The sequence below is a fragment of the Oncorhynchus gorbuscha genome, linkage group LG11 (genome assembly GCF_021184085.1).
Source record: "Oncorhynchus gorbuscha isolate QuinsamMale2020 ecotype Even-year linkage group LG11, OgorEven_v1.0, whole genome shotgun sequence".
NCBI classification, from domain to species: domain Eukaryota; kingdom Metazoa; phylum Chordata; class Actinopteri; order Salmoniformes; family Salmonidae; genus Oncorhynchus; species Oncorhynchus gorbuscha.
The window spans coordinates 7391564-7414063 of NC_060183.1; the positions used below are offsets into that span (position 1 = coordinate 7391564).

General features: G+C 46.3%; 1 protein-coding gene across 1 annotated transcript in view; it reads left to right on the forward strand.

The window, feature by feature from the left end:
- Positions 1 to 22500, forward strand: part of LOC124048062 (netrin receptor UNC5B-b-like) — a 175252-nt gene that overhangs the window by 116019 nt on the left and 36733 nt on the right. Inside the window, 9 exon segments of the mRNA XM_046368457.1 lie at positions 72 to 296; positions 1151 to 1294; positions 4182 to 4285; positions 8868 to 9048; positions 9291 to 9477; positions 13208 to 13246; positions 13279 to 13355; positions 13388 to 13405; positions 19401 to 19409. Coding sequence (XP_046224413.1) covers positions 72 to 296; positions 1151 to 1294; positions 4182 to 4285; positions 8868 to 9048; positions 9291 to 9477; positions 13208 to 13246; positions 13279 to 13355; positions 13388 to 13405; positions 19401 to 19409 — 984 coding nt within the window.

Sequence of the window (22500 nt, forward strand, 5' to 3'; positions counted from 1 at the left end):
TCTCCTCCCTCTACTGAGTAACTAAGGCCTCCTGACCATGTTGTGTGTCTGTGTGACCCCCCCCCCTCCAGAGAGCATCGACTACAGTGACGTGATTCCGGACTCGTTCTCCTTCGCCTCGGCAGAACCGCTCCCAGAGTTCCAGCTGGAACCGAAAGATGGGTTCATCGTTAAGAACCGACCCGTGCAGCTCCGCTGTAGAGCCTCCCCCGCCACGCAGATATACTTCAAGTGCAACGGAGAGTGGGTCAACCAGAACGATCATGTGACCAGAGAGAGCCTCGATCAGATCACGGGTACTAGAATTACACACGATTTCACCAGCCTTCACAGACACGTAAACATTCACAGATACAACAATCTCATTCACACCAGTCTCACATTAACGCTGAACTCACTTGTAAATTCTCCATAATTACGAGTTCCTGTAGACTTTCAAACATACTCTACACAAAACACTGACTCAAAACACTGACCCAAAACACTGACTCAAAACTCTGACTCAAAACACTGACCCAAAACACTGACTCAAAACACTGACTCAAAACACTGACCCAAAACACTGACTCAAAACACTGACTCAAAACACTGACCCAAAACACTGACTCAAAACACTGACTCAAAACACTGACCCAAAACACTGACTCAAAACACTGACTCAAAACACTGACCCAAAACACTGACTCAAAACACTGACTCAAAACTCTGACCCAAAACGCTGACTCAAAACACTGACTCAAAACACTGACTCAAAACTCTGACCCAAAACACTGACTCAAAACACTGACTCAAAACACTGACCCAATTTTGACCCAAAACTCTGACTCAAAACACTACCACTTTATATAATGTTTACATACCCTACATTACTCATCTCATATGTATATACTGTACTCGATACCATCTCCTGCATCTTGCCTATTGTCGGAACGTTTCTCTCTCATTAACCATCACTCATTTTATTTTTTTAAACTCATTCTATTAATTCCTAAACATATGTATTCCCTCTCCCCTCTCCCCTCTCCCCTCTCTCTCTCTCCCCCCTATTTTCCCATCTCCCCCCATCTCCCCTCCTCTCCCCCCATCCTCTCTCCCTCCTTTCTCTCCCTCTCCTTTTTCTTCTCCCTCGTCTCCCAGGCCTGTCTCCCAGGCCTGGTGGTGAGGGAGGTGGATATCTCTGTATCGAGGACCCAGGTGGAGGAACTGTTTGGTCTGGAGGACTACTGGTGTCAGTGTGTAGCCTGGAGCTCTGCAGGCACCACCAAGAGTAGCCGCGCTTACGTCCGCATCGCATGTAGGTACTGTGTGTGTGTGTGTGTGTGTGTGTGTGTGTGTGTGTGTGTGTGTGTGTGTGTGTGTGTGTGTGTGTGTGTGTGTGTGTGTGTGTGTGTGTGTGTGTGTGTGTGTGTGTGTGTGTGTGTGTGTGTGTGTGTGTGTTTATCGATGTCACTTGTAAAATCCACTTCAATCAGTGTAGATGAAAGGGAGGGACCTTCTTTGAAGCCTTGAGACCTGAATCGTGTTCAGAGGCCATTCAGAGGGTGGACCAGGCGCGCCGGCTGGAGTGTGTCAAGAACTGCAATGCCCCCAATACTCTGTTAACAGTTTAACTCTCTGTCCCCCCCAATACTCTGTTAACAGTTTAACTCTCTGTCCCCCCTCTACTCTGTTAACAGTTTAACTCTCTGTCCCCCCCTCTCTACTCTGTTAACAGTTTAACTCTCTGCCCCCCCTCTACTCTGTTAATAGTTTAACTCTCTGTCCCCCCCAGTTTAACTCTCTCTCTACTCTGTTAACAGTTTAACTCTCTGTCCCCCCCCTCTACTCTGTTAACAGTTTAACTCTCTGTCCCCCCTCTACTCTGTTAACAGTTTAACTCTCTGCCCCCCCCTCTACTCTGTTAACAGTTTAACTCTCTGTCCCCCCAATACTCTGTTAACAGTTTAACTCTCTGTCCCCCCTCTCTACTCTGTTAACAGTTTAACTCTCTGCCCCCCCCTCCCCTCTCTACTCTGTTAACAGTTTAACTCTCTGTCCCCCCTCTCTACTCTGTTAACAGTTTAACTCTCTGTCCCCCCCCCTCTCTACTCTGTTAACAGTTTAACTCTCTGCCCCCCCTCTCTACTCTGTTAACAGTTTAACTCTCTGCCCCCCTCCCCCCTCTACTCTGTTAACAGTTTAACTCTCTGTCCCCCCTCTCTACTCTCTTAACAGTTTAACTCTCTGTCCCCCCCTCTCTACTCTGTTAACAGTTTAACTCTCTGTCCCCCCCCCTCTCTACTCTGTTAACAGTTTAACTCTCTGTCCCCCCTCTCTACTCTGTTAACAGTTTAACTCTCTGTCCCCCCTCTCTACTCTGTTAACAGTTTAACTCTCTGTCCCCCCTCTCTACTCTGTTAACAGTTTAACTCTCTGTCCCCCCTCTCTACTCTGTTAACAGTTTAACTCTCTGTCCCCCCCCTCTCTACTCTGTTAACAGTTTAACTCTCTGTCCCCCCCCTCTACTCTGTTAACAGTTTAACTCTCTGTCCCCCCTCTACTCTGTTAACAGTTTAACTCTCTGTCCCCCCTCTACTCTGTTAACAGTTTAACTCTCTGTCCCCCCCCCTCTACTCTGTTAACAGTTTAACTCTCTGTCCCCCAGTTTAACTCTCTCCCCCTCTCTACTCTGTTAACAGTTTAACTCTCTGTCCCCCCCCTCTCTACTCTGTTAACAGTTTAACTCTCTGTCCCCCCCTCTGTTAACAGTCCCCCTCTCTACTCTGTTAACAGTTTAACTCTCTGTCCCCCCTCTCTACTCTGTTAACAGTTTAACTCTCTGTCCCCCCTCCCCCTCTCTACTCTGTTAACAGTTTAACTCTCTGTCCCCCCTCTCTACTCTGTTAACAGTTTAACTCTCTGTCCCCCCCCTCTCTACTCTGTTAACAGTTTAACTCTCTGTCCCCCCTCTCTACTCTGTTAACAGTTTAACTCTCTGTCCCCCCTCTACTCTGTTAACAGTTTAACTCTCTGCCCCCCCCCCCCTCTCTACTCTGTTAACAGTTTAACTCTCTGCCCCCCCCCTCTCTACTCTGTTAATAGTTTAACTCTCTGCCCCCCCCCCTCTACTCTGTTAACAGTTTAACTCTCTGTCCCCCCCTCTCTACTCTGTTAACAGTTTAACTCTCTGTCCCCCCCTCTACTCTGTTAACAGTTTAACTCTCTGTCCCCCCCCCCCTCTCTACTCTGTTAACAGTTTAACTCTCTGTCCCCCCCTCTACTCTGTTAACAGTTTAACTCTCTGTCCCCCTCTCTACTCTGTTAACAGTTTAACTCTCTGTCCCCCCTCTACTCTGTTAACAGTTTAACTCTCTGTCCCCCCTCTACTCTGTTAACAGTTTAACTCTCTGTCCCCCCTCTACTCTCTCTACTCTGTTAACAGTTTAACTCTCTGTCCCCCCCTCTCTACTCTGTTAACAGTTTAACTCTCTGTCCCCCCTCTCTACTCTGTTAACAGTTTAACTCTCTGTCCCCCCCCTTTACTCTGTTAACAGTTTAACTCTCTGCCCCCCCCTCTCTACTCTGTTAACAGTTTAACTCTCTGTCCCCCCTCTACTCTGTTAACTGTTTAACTCTCTGTCCCCCCTCTACTCTGTTAACAGTTTAACTCTCTGTCCCCCCCTCTCTACTCTGTTAACAGTTTAACTCTCTGTCCCCCCCTCTACTCTGTTAATAGTTTAACTCTCTGTCCTACTCTGTTAACAGTTTAACTCTCTGTCCCCCCTCTACTCTGTTAACAGTTTAACTCTCTGTCCCCCCTCCCTCTCTACTCTGTTAACAGTTTAACTCTCTGTCCCCCCTTCTACTCTGTTAACAGTTTAACTCTCTGCCCCCCCTCTCTACTCTGTTAACAGTTTAACTCTCTGTCCCCCCTCTACTCTGTTAACAGTTTAACTCTCTGCCCCCCTCTACTCTGTTAACAGTTTAACTCTCTGTCCCCCCCCCCTCTACTCTGTTAACAGTTTAACTCTCTGTCCCCCCCCCCTCTACTCTGTTAACAGTTTAACTCTCTGTCCCCCCTCTACTCTGTTAACAGTTTAACTCTCTGTCCCCCCCCCCTCTACTCTGTTAACAGTTTAACTCTCTGTCCCCCCTCTCTACTCTGTTAATAGTTTAACTCTCTGTCCCCCCCCCCTCTGCAGATCTGCGTAAGACCTTTGAGCAGGAGCCTCTGGGTCGAGAGGTGAGATTGGAGCAGGAGGTGTTGCTGCAGTGTCGACCTCCCGAGGGCATGCCCCCTGCTGAGGTACACTACCTGTGTGTGTGTGTGTGTGTGTGTGTGTGTGTGTGTGTGTGTGTGTGTGTGTGTGTGTGTGTGTGTGTGTGTGTGTGTGTGTGTGTGTGTGTGTGTGTGTGTGTGTGTGTGTGTGTGTGTGTGTGCCCTGTCAGAGGTACCCATCTACCTTCTGCACCCATCCTCATCATCACTCTTCATCCTCATCCTGAGTCTTGTCCTGTTTTTTTGTTTTTCAATCAATTATTTTTTATTGCTTTTCAAACGCAAAACATTGAACAGGAAACAACAACAGAACTAGAATGAGATTCTGTTTCTATGGGAACAACAGACAATGGCAGCTAAATCATCAGGGTTCCTCAAGTCTCATTCTGAAGTACTAGTAGTCTAATAGTAGTCCTCTAGACAGACCTCTAGACAGACCTCTAGACAGACCTCTAGACAGATCTCTAGACAGACCTCTAGACAGACCTCTAGACAGACCTCTAGACAGACCTCTAGACAATCCTCTAGACAGACCTCTAGACAGACCTCTAGACAGACCTCTAGACAGACCTCTAGACAATCCTCTAGACAGACCTCTAGACAGACCTCTAGACAGACCTCCAGACAGACCTCTAGACAGACCTCTAGACAGATCTTCTAGACAGACCTCTAGACAATCCTCTAGACAGACCTCTAGACAGACCTCCAGACAGACCTCTAGACAGACCTCTAGACAGACCTCTAGACAGACTCCAGACAGACCTCTAGACAGACCTCTAGACAGACCTCTAGACAGACCTCTAGACAGACCTCCAGACAGACCTCTAGACAGACCTCTAGACAGACCTCTAGACAGACCTCTAGACAATCCTCTAGACAGACCTCTAGACAATCCTCTAGACAATCCTCTAGACAATCCTCTAGACAGACCTCTAGACAATCCTCTAGACAATCCTCTAGACAGACCTCTAGACAATCCTCTAGACAATCCTCTAGACAGACCTCTAGACAGACCTCTAGACAGACCTCTAGACAGACCTCTAGACAGACCTCCAGACAGACCTCCAGACAGACCTCTAGACAGACCTCTAGACAGACCTCTAGACAGACCTCTAGACAGACCTCTAGACAGACCTCTAGACAATCCTCTAGACAGACCTCTAGACAACCTCTAGACAGACCTCTAGACAGACCTCTAGACAATCAGACAGACCTCTAGACAATCCTCTAGACAGACCTCTAGACAGACCCTAGACAGACCTCTAGACAGACCTCTAGACAGACCTCCAGACACAGACAATCCTCTAGACAGACCTCTAGACAGACCTCTAGACAGACCTCCAGACAGACCTCTAGACAGACCTCTAGACAGACCTCTAGACAATCCTCTAGACAGACCTCTAGACAGACCTCTAGACAGACCTCCAGACAGACCTCTAGACAGACCTCTAGACAGACCTCTAGACAGACCTCTAGACAGACCTCTAGACAGACCTCTAGACAGACCTCTAGACAGACCTCTAGACAGACCTCTAGACAGACCTCTAGACAGACCTCTAGACAGACCTCTAGACAATCCTCTAGACAGACCTCTAGACAGACCTCTAGACAATCCTCTAGACAATCCTCTAGACAATCCTCTAGACAGACCTCTAGACAATCCTCTAGACAGACCTCTAGACAATCCTCTAGACAGACCTCTAGACAGACCTCTAGACAATCCTCTAGACAGACCTCTAGACAGACCTCCAGACAGACCTCTAGACAGACCTCTAGACAATCCTCTAGACAATCCTCTAGACAGACCTCTAGACAATCCTCTAGACAGACCTCCAGACACTCCTCTAGACAGACCTCTAGACAATACTCTAGACAGACCTCTAGATAATCCTCTAGACAATCCTCTAGACAGACCTCTAGACAGACCTCTAGACAATCCTCTAGACAATCCTCTAGACAGACCTCTAGACAATCCTCCAGACAATCCTCTAGACAATACTCTAGACAATACTCTAGACAGACCTCCAGACAATACTCTAGACAATACTCTAGACAATACTCTAGACAGACCTTTAGACAGTGTTAATGAGTATTTGTTGTGTGTTAATGAGTCCACCCATGAGTTGTTGTTCGTGAATTTGTGTCCTTTCATTTTATCTGAATGTGACTGTCTTCCTCTCCCTTCTCCTCTCCCTTCTCCTTCCCTTCTCCTCTCCTTACTCCTCTCCTACTCCTCTCCTCTCCCTTCTCCTCTCCCTTCTCCTCTCCCTTCTCCTCTCCTTTCTCTTCTCTCCTCTCCCTTTCTCCTTCTCTCTCCTTCTCTCTTTCTCCTCTCCTCCCTCCTTCTTCTCCCTTCTCCTTCTCCTCTCCTCTCCCTTCTCCATTCCTTTCTCCTCTCATTTCTCCTCTCCTTTCTCCTCTCCCTTCTCCTCTCCCTTCTCCTCTCCTTTCTCCTCTCCCTTCTCCTCTCCCTTCTTCATTCCTTTCTCCTCTCCCTTCTCCTCTCCCTTCTCCTCTCCTTTCTCCTCTCCTCTTCTCCTCTCCTTTCTCCTCTCCCTTCTCCTCTACTTCTTCTCCTCTCCTTTCTCCTTTCTCCTCTCCTTTCTCCTCTCCCTTCTCCTCTACCTTCTCCTCTCCTTTCTCCTTTCTCCTCTCCTTTCTCCTCTCCCTTCTCCTCTCCCTTCTCCTCTCCTTTCTCTTCTCCCTTCTCCTCTCCTTTCTTCTCCATTCCTTTCTCCTCTCCCTTCTCCTCTCCCTTCTCCTCTCCTTTCTCCTCTCCCTTCTCCTCTCCCTTCTCCATTCCTTTCTCCTCTCCTTTCTCCTCTCCCTTCTCCTCTCCTTTCTCCTCTCCTTTCTCCTCTCCCTTCTCCTCTCCCTTCTCCATTCCTTTCTCCTCTCCTTTCTCCTCTCCCTTCTCCTCTCCCTTCTCCTCTCCTTTCTCCTCTCCCTTCTCCTCTCCCTTCTCCATTCCTTTCTCCTCTCCCTTCCCCTCTACCTTCTCCTCTCCTTTCTCTTCTCCTTTCTCCTCTCCCTTCTCCTCTCCCTTCTCCTCTCCTTTCTCCTCTCCCTTCTCCTCTCCCTTCTCCATTCCTTTCTCCTCTCCCTTCTCCTCTCCTTCTCCTCTCCCTTCTCCTTTCCTCTTCTCCTTTCTCTTCTCCTTTCTCCTCTCCTTTCTCCTCTCCTTTCCTCTCCTCTCCTTTCTCCTCTCCCTTCTCCTCTCTCCCTTCTCCTCTCCCTCCTTTCTCCTCTCTCCTTCCCTTCCCTCTCCTTCTCCTCTCCTTTCTCCTCTCCTCTCCTCCTTCTCTCCTTTCTCTCTCCTTTCTCCTCTCCCTCCTCTCCTTCTCCCTCCTCCCTCTCCCTTCTCCTCTCCCTTCTCTCCTCTCCTCTCCTCTCCCTTCTCCTCTCCCTTCTCCTCTCCCTTCTCCATTCCTTTCTCCTCTCCCTTCCCCTCTACCTTCTCCTCTCCTTTCTCCTTTCTCTTCTCCTTTCTCCTCTCCCTTCTCCTCTCCCTTCCCCTCTCCCTTCTCCATTCCTTTCTCCTCTCCCTTCTCCTCTCCTTTCTCCTTTCTCCTCTCCCTTCTCCTCTCCCTTCTCCTCTCCCTTCTCCTTTCTCTTCTCCTTTCTCCTTCTCCCTTCTCCTCCTTTCTCCTCTCCTCTCCCTCTCCCTCTCCATTCCTTTCTCCTCTCCCTTCTCCTCCTCCTTCTCCTCTCCCTTCTCCTTCCTTTCTCCTCTCCCCTTTCTCCTCTCCCTTCTCCTCTCCCTTCTCCATTCCTTTCTCCTCTCCCTTCCCTCTCCCTTCTCCTCTCCCTCTCCCTTCTCCTCTCCCTTCTCCTCTCCTTTCTCCTCTCCTTTCTCCTCTCCCTTCTCCTCTCCCTTCTCCTCTCCTTCTCCTCTCCTTCTCCTCTCCTCTCCTCTCCCTTCTCCTCTCCTTCTCCTTCTCCTCTCCCTTCTCCTCTCCCTTCTCCTTTCTCTCCTTTCTCCTCTCCCTTCTCCTCTCCTTTCTCCTCTCCCTTCTCCTCTCCCTTCTCCATTCCTTTCTCCTCTCCCTTCTCCTCTCCCTTCTCCTCTCCTTTCTCCTCTCCTTCTCCTTCCTTTCCCTTCTCCCTCTCTCCCTTCTCCTCTCCTTTCTCCTCTCCCTTCTCCTCTCCTTCTCCTCTCCCTTTCTCCTCTCCTTCTCCTCTCCTTTCTCCTCTCCCTTCTCCTTTCTCTCCTCCTTCTCCTCTCCCTTCTCTCCTCTCCTTTCTCCTCTCCTCCCTTTCTCCTTCCCTTCTCCTCTCCTTTCTCCTCTCCCTTCTCCTCTCCTTCTCCTCTCCTTTCTCCTCTCCCTTCTCCTCTCCCTTCTCCTCTCCTTCTCCTCTCCTTCTCCTCTCCTTTCTCCTCTCCTTTCTCCTCTCCCTTCTCCTCTCCCTTCTCCTCTCCCTTCTCCTCTCCCTTCTCCTCTCCCTTTCTCCTCTCCCTTTCTCCTCTCCTTTCTCCTCTCCCTTCTCCTCTCCCTTCTCCTCTCCTTTCTCCTTTCTCTTCTCCTTTCTCCTCTCCCTTCTCCTCTCCTTTCTCTTCTCCTTTCTTTCTCCCCCTCTCTCTCTCGCCTCCCCCTCTCCCCTCCCCCAGGTGGACTGGTTGAAGAATGAGGACACCATAGATCCGTCTCAGGACTCTAACTTCCTGATGACCGTAGAAAATGACCTCATTATTAAACAGGCCCGTCTCTCTGACACGGCCAACTACACCTGTGTGGCACGTAACCAGGTAGCCAAGAGACGCAGTAGTACCGCCACGCTTATCGTCTACGGTGAGCAACACACACTCTGCGTCTCATTACAAATCTCAACCAAAGCCGTTTAATACACACACGAAGAAATAAACACACACACACACACATACACACAGACACACACACACACCCACACAAACACACAAACACACACACACACACAGACACACACACACACACACACACACACACACACATACACACACACACACACACACAGGATATTATTTCCTGTCAGTCTGACAGCGTCTCTCTCTCAGTGAGTGGGGGTTGGTCTTCGTGGACTGAGTGGTCGGAGTGTAACGCCCAGTGTGGGCGGGGCTGGCAGCGACGGACACGCAGCTGCACCAATCCTGCGCCTCTAAACGGGGGAGCCTTCTGCGAGGGCTCGGCTTTCCAGAGAGTCACATGCACCACTCTGTGTCCAGGTGAGAATGATTAACAGGTGTTTGAACCACTCTGTGTCCATGTGAGAATGATTAACAGGTGTTTGAACCACTCTGTATCCAGGTGAGAATGATTAACAGGTGTTTGAACCACTCTGTGTCCAGGTGAGAATGATTAACAGGTGTTTGAACCACTCTGTGTCCAGGTGAGAATGATTAACAGTTGTATGAACCACTCTGTGTCCAGGTGAGAATGATTAACAGGTGTATGAACCACTCTGTATCCAGGTGAGAATGATTAACAGGTGTATGAACCACTCTGTATCCAGGTGAGAATGATTAACAGGTGTATGAACCACTCTGTGTCCAGGTGAGAATGATTAACAGGTGTATGAACCACTCTGTATCCAGGTGAGAATGATTAACAGGTGTATGAACCACTCTGTATCCAGGTGAGAATGATTAACAGGTGTATGAACCACTCTGTGTCCAGGTGAGAATGATTAACAGGTGTATGAACCACTCTGTATCCAGGTGAGAATGATTAACAGGTGTATGAACCACTCTGTGTCCAGGTGAGAATGATTAACAGGTGTATGGACGTCAGACACAGAGTTTAACCTCATGCAAACTGTATTTATGACTCAGAATACTCACAGATCAAGAAGACAAACATTATATATTAAGCAGACTCTGTTATCCATATACTGTTATCCATATACTGTTATCCATATACTCTGTTATCCATAGTCTGTTATCCATATACTCTGTTATCCATAGACTGTTATCCATATACTCTGTTATCCATATACTCTGTTATCCATAGACTGTTATCCATATACTCTGTTATCCATATACTCTGTTATCCATAGACTGTTATCCATAGACTGTTATCCATAGACTGTTATCCATAGACTGTTATCCATATACTGTTATCCATATACTGTTATCCATATACTCTGTTATCCATAGACTGTTATCCATATACTCTGTTATCCATAGACTGTTATCCATATACTCTGTTATCCATATACTCTGTTATCCATATACTCTGTTATCCATATACTCTGTTATCCATATACTCTGTTATCCATAGACTGTTATCCATATACTCTGTTATCCATAGACTGTTATCCATATACTCTGTTATCCATATACTCTGTTATCCATATACTCTGTTATCCATATACTCTGTTATCCATAGACTGTTATCCATAGACTGTTATCCATACTCTGTTATCCATAGACTGTTATCCATATACTCTGTTATCCATATACTCTGTTATCCATATACTCTGTTATCCATAGACTGTTATCCATATACTCTGTTATCCATATACTCTGTTATCCATATACTGTTATCCATATACTCTGTTATCCATATACTCTGTTATCCATAGACTGTTATCCATAGACTCTGTTATCCATATACTCTGTTATCCATAGACTGTTATCCATATACTCTGTTATCCATAGACTGTTATCCATATACTCTGTTATCCATATACTGTTATCCATAGACTGTTATCCATAGTCTGTTATCCATATACTCTGTTATCCATATACTCTGTTATCCATATACTCTGTTATCCATATACTCTGTTATCCATATACTGTTATCCATATACTCTGTTATCCATAGACTGTTATCCATAGACTGTTATCCATATACTCTGTTATCCATATTATCCATATACTCTGTTATCCATATACTCTGTTATCCATATACTCTGTTATCCATATACTCTGTTATCCATATACTCTGTTATCCATATACTGTTATCCATATACTCTGTTATCCATAGACTGTTATCCATAGACTGTTATCCATATACTCTGTTATCCATAGACTGTTATCCATAGACTGTTATCCATATTATCCATATACTCTGTTATCCATATACTGTTATCCATATTATCCATATACTCTGTTATCCATATACTCTGTTATCCATAGTCTGTTATCCATAGTCTGTTATCCATATTATCCATATACTGTTATCCATATACTCTGTTATCCATATACTGTTATCCATATACTGTTATCCATATACTCTGTTATCCATATACTGTTATCCATATACTCTGTTATCCATATACTCTGTTATCCATATACTGTTATCCATATACTCTGTTATCCATATACTCTGTTATCCATAGTCTGTTATCCATATACTCTGTTATCCATATACTGTTATCCATAGTCTGTTATCCATATACTCTGTTATCCATAGTCTGTTATCCATATACTCTGTTATCCATAGTCTGTTATCCATATACTGTTATCCATATACTCTGTTATCCATATACTGTTATCCATAGTCTGTTATCCATATACTCTGTTATCCATATACTGTTATCCATAGTCTGTTATCCATATACTCTGTTATCCATATACTGTTATCCATAGTCTGTTATCCATATACTCTGTTATCCATAGACTGTTATCCATATACTCTTATCCATATACTCTGTTATCCATATACTCTGTTATCCATATACTCTGTTATCCATATACTCTGTTATCCATATACTCTGTTATCCATAGTCTGTTATCCATATACTCTGTTATCCATATACTCTGTTATCCATATACTCTGTTATCCATATACTCTGTTATCCATAGTCTGTTATCCATATACTCTGTTATCCATATACTGTTATCCATAGTCTGTTATCCATATACTCTGTTATCCATATACTCTGTTATCCATATACTGTTATCCATATACTGTTATCCATATACTGTTATCCATAGTCTGTTATCCATATACTCTGTTATCCATATTATCCATATACTCTGTTATCCATAGTCTGTTATCCATATACTCTGTTATCCATATACTCTGTTATCCATATACTCTGTTATCCATATACTCTGTTATCCATAGTCTGTTATCCATATATCCATCTGTTATCCATATCTGTTATCCATATACTCTGTTATCCATATACTGTTATCCATATACTCTGTTATCCATATACTGTTATCCATAGTTATCCATATACTCTGTTATCCATATACTGTTATCCATATACTGTTATCCATATACTCTGTTATCCATATACTCTGTTATCCATATACTGTTATCCATAGTCTGTTATCCATATACTCTGTTATCCATATACTGTTATCCATAGTCTGTTATCCATATACTGTTATCCATATACTGTTATCCATAGTCTGTTATCCATATACTCTGTTATCCATATACTGTTATCCATATACTGTTATCCATAGACTGTTATCCATATACTGTTATCCATAGTCTGTTATCCATAGTCTGTTATCCATATTATCCATATACTGTTATCCATATACTCTGTTATCCATATACTGTTATCCATATACTCTGTTATCCATATACTGTTATCCATATACTGTTATCCATAGACTGTTATCCATATACTGTTATCCATAGTCTGTTATCCATAGTCTGTTATCCATATTATCCATATACTGTTATCCATATACTCTGTTATCCATATACTGTTATCCATATACTCTGTTATCCATATACTGTTATCCATATACTCTGTTATCCATATACTGTTATCCATATACTCTGTTATCCATATACTCTGTTATCCATAGACTGTTATCCATATACTCTGTTATCCATATACTCTGTTATCCATATACTGTTATCCATATACTCTGTTATCCATATACTGTTATCCATAGTCTGTTATCCATAGACTTTTATCCATATACTCTGTCCGTCCAAGCCTCAAACTCCTGATCAGATTGAGCCCCTATAGTGGACTGTCCGTCAGGCTGGACCAATCAGATTAGCCAAGTGGTCAGCGTGTGGGACAGATTTAGACCAATCATTGGAGGAGCTGTCCGTCAGATTTAGACCAATCAGTGTCAGGCCCCCCAATCCCCTGTCCGTAATGGGGGACAGCACTGTAGGTGGTCCGTCATGATGATGGAGAGCAATCAGATTAGCCAGAACTGTTAGATTTAGACTGCACCGATGGACTCTGTTAGCACGCAGTGTCCGTCATGATTTAGACCAATCAGGGAGGGAGGTCATGAGACCAATCAGATTAGAGGATTTAGAGGGAGGGATTTAGACCAATCAGGAGGGAGCTGTCCGTCATGGGACCAATCAGATTAGCCAGGGAGGGTCATGATTTAGACCAATCAGATGAGCCAGAGGTGGGACATGATTTAGACCAATCAGATTAGCCAGAGGAGCTGTCCGTCATGATTTAGACCAATCAGATTAGCCAGAGGTGCTGTCCGTCATGATTTAGACCAATCAGATTAGCCAGAGGTGCTGTCCGTCATGATTTAGACCAATCAGATTAGCCAGAGGTCCGTCATGATTTAGACCAATCAGATTAGCCAGAGGTGCTGTCCGTCATGATTTAGACCAATCAGATTAGCCAGAGGTGCTGTCCGTCATGATTTAGACCAATCAGATTAGCCAGAGGAGCTGTCCGTCATGATTTAGACCAATCAGATTAGCCAGAGGTGCTGTCCGTCATGATTTAGACCAATCAGATTAGCCAGAGGTGCTGTCCGTCATGATTTAGACCAATCAGATTAGCCAGAGGTGCTGTCCGTCATGATTTAGACCAATCAGATTAGCCAGAGGTGCTGTCCGTCATGATTTAGACCAATCAGATTAGCCAGAGGTGCTGTCCGTCATGATTTAGACCAATCAGATTAGCCAGAGGTGCTGTCCGTTTAGACAATGATTTAGACCAATCAGATGAGCCAGAGGTACTGTCCGTCATGATTTAGACCAATCAGATTAGCCAGAGGTACTGTCCGTCATGATTTAGACCAATCAGATTAGCCAGAGGTACTGTCCGTCATGATTTAGACCAATCAGATTAGCCAGAGGTGCTGTCCGTCATGATTTAGACCAATCAGATTAGCCAGAGGTGCTGTCCGTTAGCCATGATTTAGACCAATCAGATTAGCCAGAGGTGCTGTCCGTCATGATTTAGACCAATCAGATTAGCCAGAGGTGCTGTCCGTCATGATTTAGACCAATCAGATTAGCCAGAGGTGCTGTCCGTCATGATTTAGACCAATCAGATTAGCCAGAGGAGCTGTCCGTCATGATTTAGACCAATCAGATTAGCCAGAGGTGCTGTCCGTCATGATTTAGACCAATCAGATTAGCCAGAGGTGCTGAGGTGCTGTCCGTCATGATTTAGACCAATCAGATTAGCCAGAGGTGCTGTCCGTCATGATTTAGACCAATCAGATTAGCCAGAGGTGCTGTCCGTCATGATTTAGACCAATCAGATTAGCCAGAGGTGCTGTCCGTCATGATTTAGACCAATCAGATTAGCCAGAGGTGCTGTCCGTCATGATTTAGACCAATCAGATTAGCCAGAGGTGCTGTCCGTCATGATTTAGACCAATCAGATTAGCCAGAGGTGCTGTCCGTCATGATTTAGACCAATCAGATTAGCCAGAGGTGCTGTCCGTCATGATTTAGACCAATCAGATTAGCCAGAGGTGCTGTCCGTCATGATTTAGACCAATCAGATTAGCCAGAGGTGCTGTCCGTCATGATTTAGACCAATCAGATTAGCCAGAGGTGCTGTCCGTCATGATTTAGACCAATCAGATTAGCCAGAGGTGCTGTCCGTCATGATTTAGACCAATCAGATTAGCCATTTAGACCAATCAGATTAGCCAGAGGTGCTGTCCGTCATGATTTAGACCAATCAGATTAGCCAGAGGTGCTGTCCGTCATGATTTAGACCAATCAGATTAGCCAGAGGAGCTGTCCGTCATGATTTAGACCAATCAGATTAGCCAGAGGTGCTGTCCGTCATGATTTAGACCAATCAGATTAGCCAGAGGTGCTGTTTAGACCAATCAGTCATGATTTAGACCAATCAGATTAGCCAGAGGTGCTGTCCGTCATGATTTAGACCAATCAGATTAGCCAGAGGAGCTGTCCGTCATGATTTAGACCAATCAGATTAGCCAGAGATGCTGTCCGTCATGATTTAGACCAATCAGATTAGCCAGAGGTGCTGTCCGTCATGATTTAGACCAATCAGATTAGCCAGAGGAGCTGTCCGTCATGATTTAGACCAATCAGATTAGCCAGAGGTGCTGTCCGTCATGATTTAGACCAATCAGATTAGCCAGAGGAGCTGTCCGTCATGATTTAGACCAATCAGATTAGCCAGAGGTGCTGTCCGTCATGATTTAGACCAATCAGATTAGCCAGAGGTGCTGTCCGTCATGATTTAGACCAATCAGATTAGCCAGAGGTGCTGTCCGTCATGATTTAGACCAATCAGATTAGCCAGAGGTGCTGTCCGTCATGATTTAGACCAATCAGATTAGCCAGAGGAGCTGTCCGTCATGATTTAGACCAATCAGATTAGCCAGAGGTGCTGTCCGTCATGATTTAGACCAATCAGATTAGCCAGAGGTGCTGTCCGTCATGATTTAGACCAATCAGATTAGCCAGAGGTGCTGTCCGTCATGATTTAGACCAATCAGATTAGCCAGAGGTGCTGTCCGTCATGATTTAGACCAATCAGATTAGCCAGAGGTGCTGTCCGTCATGATTTAGACCAATCAGATTAGCCAGAGGTGCTGTCCGTTTAGACCAATGATTTAGACCAATCAGATTAGCCAGAGGTGCTGTCCGTCATGATTTAGACCAATTTAGACAATCATTAGCCAGAGGTGCTGTCCGTCATGATTTAGACCAATCAGATTAGCCAGAGGTGCTGTCCGTCATGATTTAGACCAATCAGATTAGCCAGAGGAGCTGTCCGTCATGATTTAGACCAATCAGATTAGCCAGAGGTGCTGTCCGTCATGATTTAATCAGATTAGCCAGATCTGTCCGTCAGATTTAGACCAATCAGATTAGCCAGAGGTGCTGTCCGTCATGATTTAGACCAATCAGATTAGCCAGAGGTGCTGTCCGTCATGATTTAGACCAATCAGATTAGCCAGAGTCCGTCAGCTGTCCAGTCTGTCCGTCATGATTTAGACCAATCAGATTAGCCAGAGGAGCTGTCCGTCATGATTTAGACCAATCAGATTAGCCAGAGGTGCTGTCCGTCATGATTTAGACCAATCAGATTAGCCAGAGGTGCTGTCCGTCATGATTTAGACCAATCAGATTAGCCAGAGGTGCTGTCCGTCATGATTTAGACCAATCAGATTAGCCAGAGGTGCTGTCCGTCATGATTTAGACCAATCAGATTAGCCAGAGGTGCTGTCCGTCATGATTTAGACCAATCAGATTAGCCAGAGGTGCTGATTTAGACCAATCAGATTAGCCAGAGGTGCTGATTTAGACCAATCAGATTAGCCAGAGGTGCTGTCCGTCATGATTTAGACCAATCAGATTAGCCAGAGGTGCTGTCCGTCATGATTTAGACCAATCAGATTAGCCAGAGGTGCTGTTTAGACCAATCAGATTAGCAGAGGTGCTGTCCGTCATTTTAGACCAATCAGATTAGCCAGAGGTGCTGTCCGTCATGATTTAGACCAATCAGATTAGCCAGAGGTGCTGTCCGTCATGATTTAGACCAATCAGATTAGCCAGAGGTGCTGCCGTCATGATTTAGACCAATCAGATTAGCCAGAGGTGCTGTCCGTCATTTTAGACCAATCAGATTAGCCAGAGGTGCTGTCCGTCATGATTTAGACCAATCAGATTAGCCAGAGGTGCTGTCCGTCATGATTTAGACCAATCAGATTAGCCAGAGGTGCTGTCCGTCATGATTTAGACCAATCAGATTAGCCAGAGGTGCTGTCCGTCATGATTTAGACCAATCAGATTAGCCAGAGGTGCTGTCCGTCATGATTTAGACCAATCAGATTAGCCAGAGGAGCTGTCCGTCATGATTTAGACCAATCAGATTAGCCAGAGGTGCTGTCCGTCATGATTTAGACCAATCAGATTAGCCAGAGGTGCTGTCCGTCATGATTTAGACCAATCAGATTAGCCAGAGGTGCTGTCCGTCATGATTTAGACCAATCAGATTAGCCAGAGGTGCTGTCCGTCATGATTTAGACCAATCAGATTAGCCAGAGGTGCTGTCCGTCATGATTTAGACCAATCAGATTAGCCAGAGGTGCTGTCCGTCATGATTTAGACCAATCAGATTAGCCAGAGGTGCTGTCCGTCATGATTTAGACCAATCAGATTAGCCAGAGGAGCTGTCCGTCATGATTTAGACCAATCAGATTAGCCAGAGGTCTGTCCGTCATGATTTAGACCAATCAGATTAGCCAGAGGTGCTGTCCGTCATGATTTAGACCAATCAGATTAGCCAGAGGTGCTGTCCGTCATGATTTAGACCAATCAGATTAGCCAGAGGTGCTGTCCGTCATGATTTAGACCAATCAGATTAGCCAGAGGTGCTGTCCGTCATGATTTAGACCAATCAGATTAGCCAGAGGAGCTGTCCGTCATGATTTAGACCAATCAGATTAGCCAGAGGTGCTGTCCGTCATGATTTAGACCAATCAGATTAGCCAGAGGTGCTGTCCGTCATGATTTAGACCAATCAGATTAGCCAGAGGTGCTGTCCGTCATGATTTAGACCAATCAGATTAGCCAGAGGAGCTGTCCGTCATGATTTAGACCAATCAGATTAGCCAGAGGTGCTGTCCGTCATGATTTAGACCAATCAGATTAGCCAGAGGTGCTGTCCGTCATGATTTAGACCAATCAGATTAGCCAGAGGTGCTGTCCGTCATGATTTAGACCAATCAGATTAGCCAGAGATGCTGTCCGTCATGATTTAGACCAATCAGATTAGCCAGGGGAGCTGTCCGTCATGATTTAGACCAATCAGATTAGCCAGAGGTGCTGTCCGTCATGATTTAGACCAATCAGATTAGCCAGAGATGCTGTCCGTCATGATTTAGACCAATCAGATTAGCCAGAGGTGCTGTCCGTCATGATTTAGACCAATCAGATTAGCCAGAGGTGCTGTCCGTCATGATTTAGACCAATCAGATTAGCCAGAGGTGCTGTCTGTCATGATTTAGACCAATCAGATTAGCCAGAGGAGCTGTCCGTCATGATTTAGACCAATCAGATTAGCCAGAGGTGCTGTCCGATTTAGACCATGATTTAGACCAATCAGATTAGCCAGAGATTTAGACCTGTCCGTCATGATTTAGACCAATCAGATTAGCCAGAGGTAGCTGTCCGTCATGATTTAGACCAATCAGATTAGCCAGAGGTAGCTGTCCGTCATGATTTAGACCAATCAGATTAGCCAGAGGTGCTGTCCGTCATGATTTAGACCAATCAGATTAGCCAGAGGTGCTGTCCGTCATGATTTAGACCAATCAGATTAGCCAGAGGTGCTGTCCGTCATGATTTAGACCAATCAGATTAGCCAGAGGTGCTGTCCGTCATGATTTAGACCAATCAGATTAGCCAGAGGAGCTGTCCGTCATGATTTAGACCAATCAGATTAGCCAGAGGAGCTGTCCGTCATGATTTAGACCAATCAGATTAGCCAGAGGTGCTGTCCGTCATGATTTAGACCAATCAGATTAGCCAGAGGTGCTGTCCGTCATGATTTAGACCAATCAGATTAGCCAGAGGAGCTGTCCGTCATGATTTAGACCAATCAGATTAGCCAGAGGAGCTGTCTGTCATGATTTAGACCAATCAGATTAGCCAGAGGAGCTGTCCGTCATGATTTAGACCAATCAGATTAGCCAGAGGTGCTGTCCGTCATGATTTAGACCAATCAGATTAGCCAGAGGTGCTGTCCGTCATGATTTAGACCAATCAGATTAGCCAGAGGTGCTGTCCGTCATGATTTAGACCAATCAGATTAGCCAGAGGAGCTGTCCGTCATGATTTAGACCAATCAGATTAGCCAGAGGTGCTGTCCGTCATGATTTAGACCAATCAGATTAGCCAGAGGTGCTGTCCGTCATGATTTAGACCAATCAGATTAGCCAGAGGAGCTGTCCGTCATGATTTAGACCAATCAGATTAGTCAGAGGTGCTGCCCGTCATGATTTAGACCAATCAGATTAGCCAGGGGAGCTGTCCGTCATGATTTAGACCAATCAGATTAGCCAGAGGAGCTGTCCGTCATGATTTAGACCAATCAGATTAGCCAGAGGTGCTGATTAGCCAGAGGTGCTGTCATGATTTAGACCAATCAGATTAGCCAGAGGTGCTGTCCGTCATGATTTAGACCAATCAGATTAGCCAGAGGTGCTGTCCGTCATGATTTAGACCAATCAGATTAGCCAGAGGTGCTGTCCGTCATGATTTAGACCAATCAGATTAGCCAGAGGAGCTGTCCGTCATGATTTGGACCAATCAGATTAGCCAGAGGACCAATCAGCTGTCTGTCGTCATGATTTGGACCAATCAGATTAGCCAGAGGTGCTGTCAGATTTAGACCAATCAGATTAGGAGCTGTCCGTCATGATTTAGACCAATCAGATTAGCCAGAGGAGCTGTCCGTCATGATTTAGACCAATCAGATTAGCCAGAGATGCTGTCCGTCATGATTTAGACCAATCAGATTAGCCAGAGGTGCTGTCCGTCATGATTTAGACCAATCAGATTAGCCAGAGGAGCTGTCAGTCATGATTTAGACCAATCAGATTAGCCAGAGGTGCTGTCCGTCATGATTTAGACCAATCAGATTAGCCAGAGGAGCTGTCAGTCATGATTTAGACCAATCAGATAAGCCAGAGGAGCTGTCAGTCATGATTTAGACCAATCAGATTAGCCAGAGGTGCTGTCCGTCATGATTTAGACCAATCAGATTAGCCAGAAGAGCTGTCCGTCATGATTTAGACCAATCAGATTAGCCAGAGGTGCTGTCCGTCATGATTTAGACCAATCAGATTAGCCAGAGGAGCTGTCAGTCATGATTTAGACCAATCAAATGGACCTGATTCGTTCTTTTCCTCTCAGTTGTTATTCGAACTGTCTTTTTTGAATTTTCTGAACTGAAGCGGCCAACAAGGTGGTACATCAGGATGATGCAGAGATAAAGCACACACACACACACACACACACACACACACACACACACACACACACACACACACACACACACACACACACACACACACACACACACACACACACACACACACACACACATGCAGAGGCAGAGAGGGAGCTGGGAAGACAAGTCTACCCTAGACAGATGTTCAGCAGTGGAGTTTGGGTTCACAAGAAGAAAAGACACGCCAACCGATAAACACACAGATGGGGGGGGGGTCATGGTGATGGGAGGGTGGTGTGTGTGTGTGTGTGTGTGTGTGTGTGTGTGTGTGTGTGTGTGTGTGTGTGTGTGTGTGTGTGTGTGTGTGTGTGTGTGTGTGTGTGTGTGTGTGTGTGTGTGTGTGTGTGGTGCGTGCACAGGGGTGTGAAACGAAAGGAGAGCACAGAGTCGGAAGGAGTGCAGTGTGCAATGACACGAGAGAGGAGAGGAGGAGAGGAGAGAGGGATGAGGAGAGAGATGAGGAGAGAGAGAGAGAGAGAGAGAGAGAGAGAGAGAGAGAGAGGGGGGGCAGAAGGAGGGAGAGAGAGGGGAGCAGGAGGGAGAGAGGGATGAGGAGAGAGGAGGAGAGGAGAGGAGGAGAAAGGAGGAGAGGAGAGGAGAGAGGGAGGGATGAGAGAGAGAGAGAGGGGGGGGCAGAAGGAGGGAGAGAGGGGAGCAGAAGGAGGGAGAGAGAGGGAGAGAGAGAGAGAGGGATGAGGAGAGAGGGATGAGGAGAGAGGAGGAGAGAGGGATGAGGAGAAAGGAGAGGGAGAGGAGAGAGGAGGGGGAGAGGAGAGAGGGATGAGGAGAGGGGAGGAGAGGAGAGAAGGAGGAGGAGAGGAGAGAGGGATGAGGAGAGAGGGGGAGGAGAGGAGAGAGGGATGAGGAGAGGAGAGGAGAGGAGAGGAGGGAGAGAGGAGAGGAGAGGAGAGGAGAGGAGAGGCGTAGGGGGGAGGAGAGGGTGAATCAGATTCATCCTGACAGCCAATGTGCAACTCCTGATGATCTGGGTAGAATCCTGCTGACAGCACATTACACACTCTCTCCACACACACACACACACACACACACACACACACACACACACACACACACACACACACACACACACACACACACACACACACACACACACACACACACACACACACACACACAGACAAAGTATACACAGGCAGTGAGCTACAAACAGGAACTGAGACACACACACCAGACAGAAAGGAGACAGACAGGAGACAGACAGAGGAAGACAGGTGACAGACCGACAGACCGACAGACAGACAGACAGACAGACAGACAGACAGACAGACAGACAGACAGACAGACAGACAGACAGACAGACAGACAGGACGCTGACAGACAGGGGCAGACAGACCGGAGGCAGACAGGGGGCAGACAGACAGGGGGCAGACAGACCAGCGGCAGACAGGTGCAGACAGACAGGGGGCAGACAGACAGGAGACAGACAGACAGGAGGCAGGCAGAGAGGAGGCAGACGGACAGGAGGCAGGCAGACAGGAGGCAGACAGACAGGAGGCAGGCAGACAGGGGGCAGACAGACCGGAGGCAGACAGGTGCAGACAGACAGGGGGCAGACAGACAGGAGGCAGGCAGACAGGAGACAGACAGACAGGAGGCAGACTGACAGGAGGCAGACAGGAGGCAGACAGACAGGGGGCAGACAGACAGGAGACAGACAGGAGGCAGGCAGAGAGGAGGCAGACGGACAGGAGGCAGGCAGAGCAGGCAGACGGACAGGAGGCAGGCAGACAGGAGGCAGACAGACAGGAGGCAGACAGACAGGAGGCAGGCAGACAGGAGGCAAGCAGACAGACAGGAGGCAGGCAGACAGACAGGAGACAGACATACATTACTGCAATGAAAATTCCAGATCTTCTGCATAATCAAATAACATTCAGCTCAGACACCCATCCATCCCCCACAAGACACCAGGGGTCTCTTCAGACACCCATACATCCCCCACGAGACACCATGGGTATCTTCACACACCCATCCATCCCCCACAAGACACCAGGTGTCTCTTCACACACCCAGACATCCCCCACAAGACACCAGGTGTCTCTTCACAGTC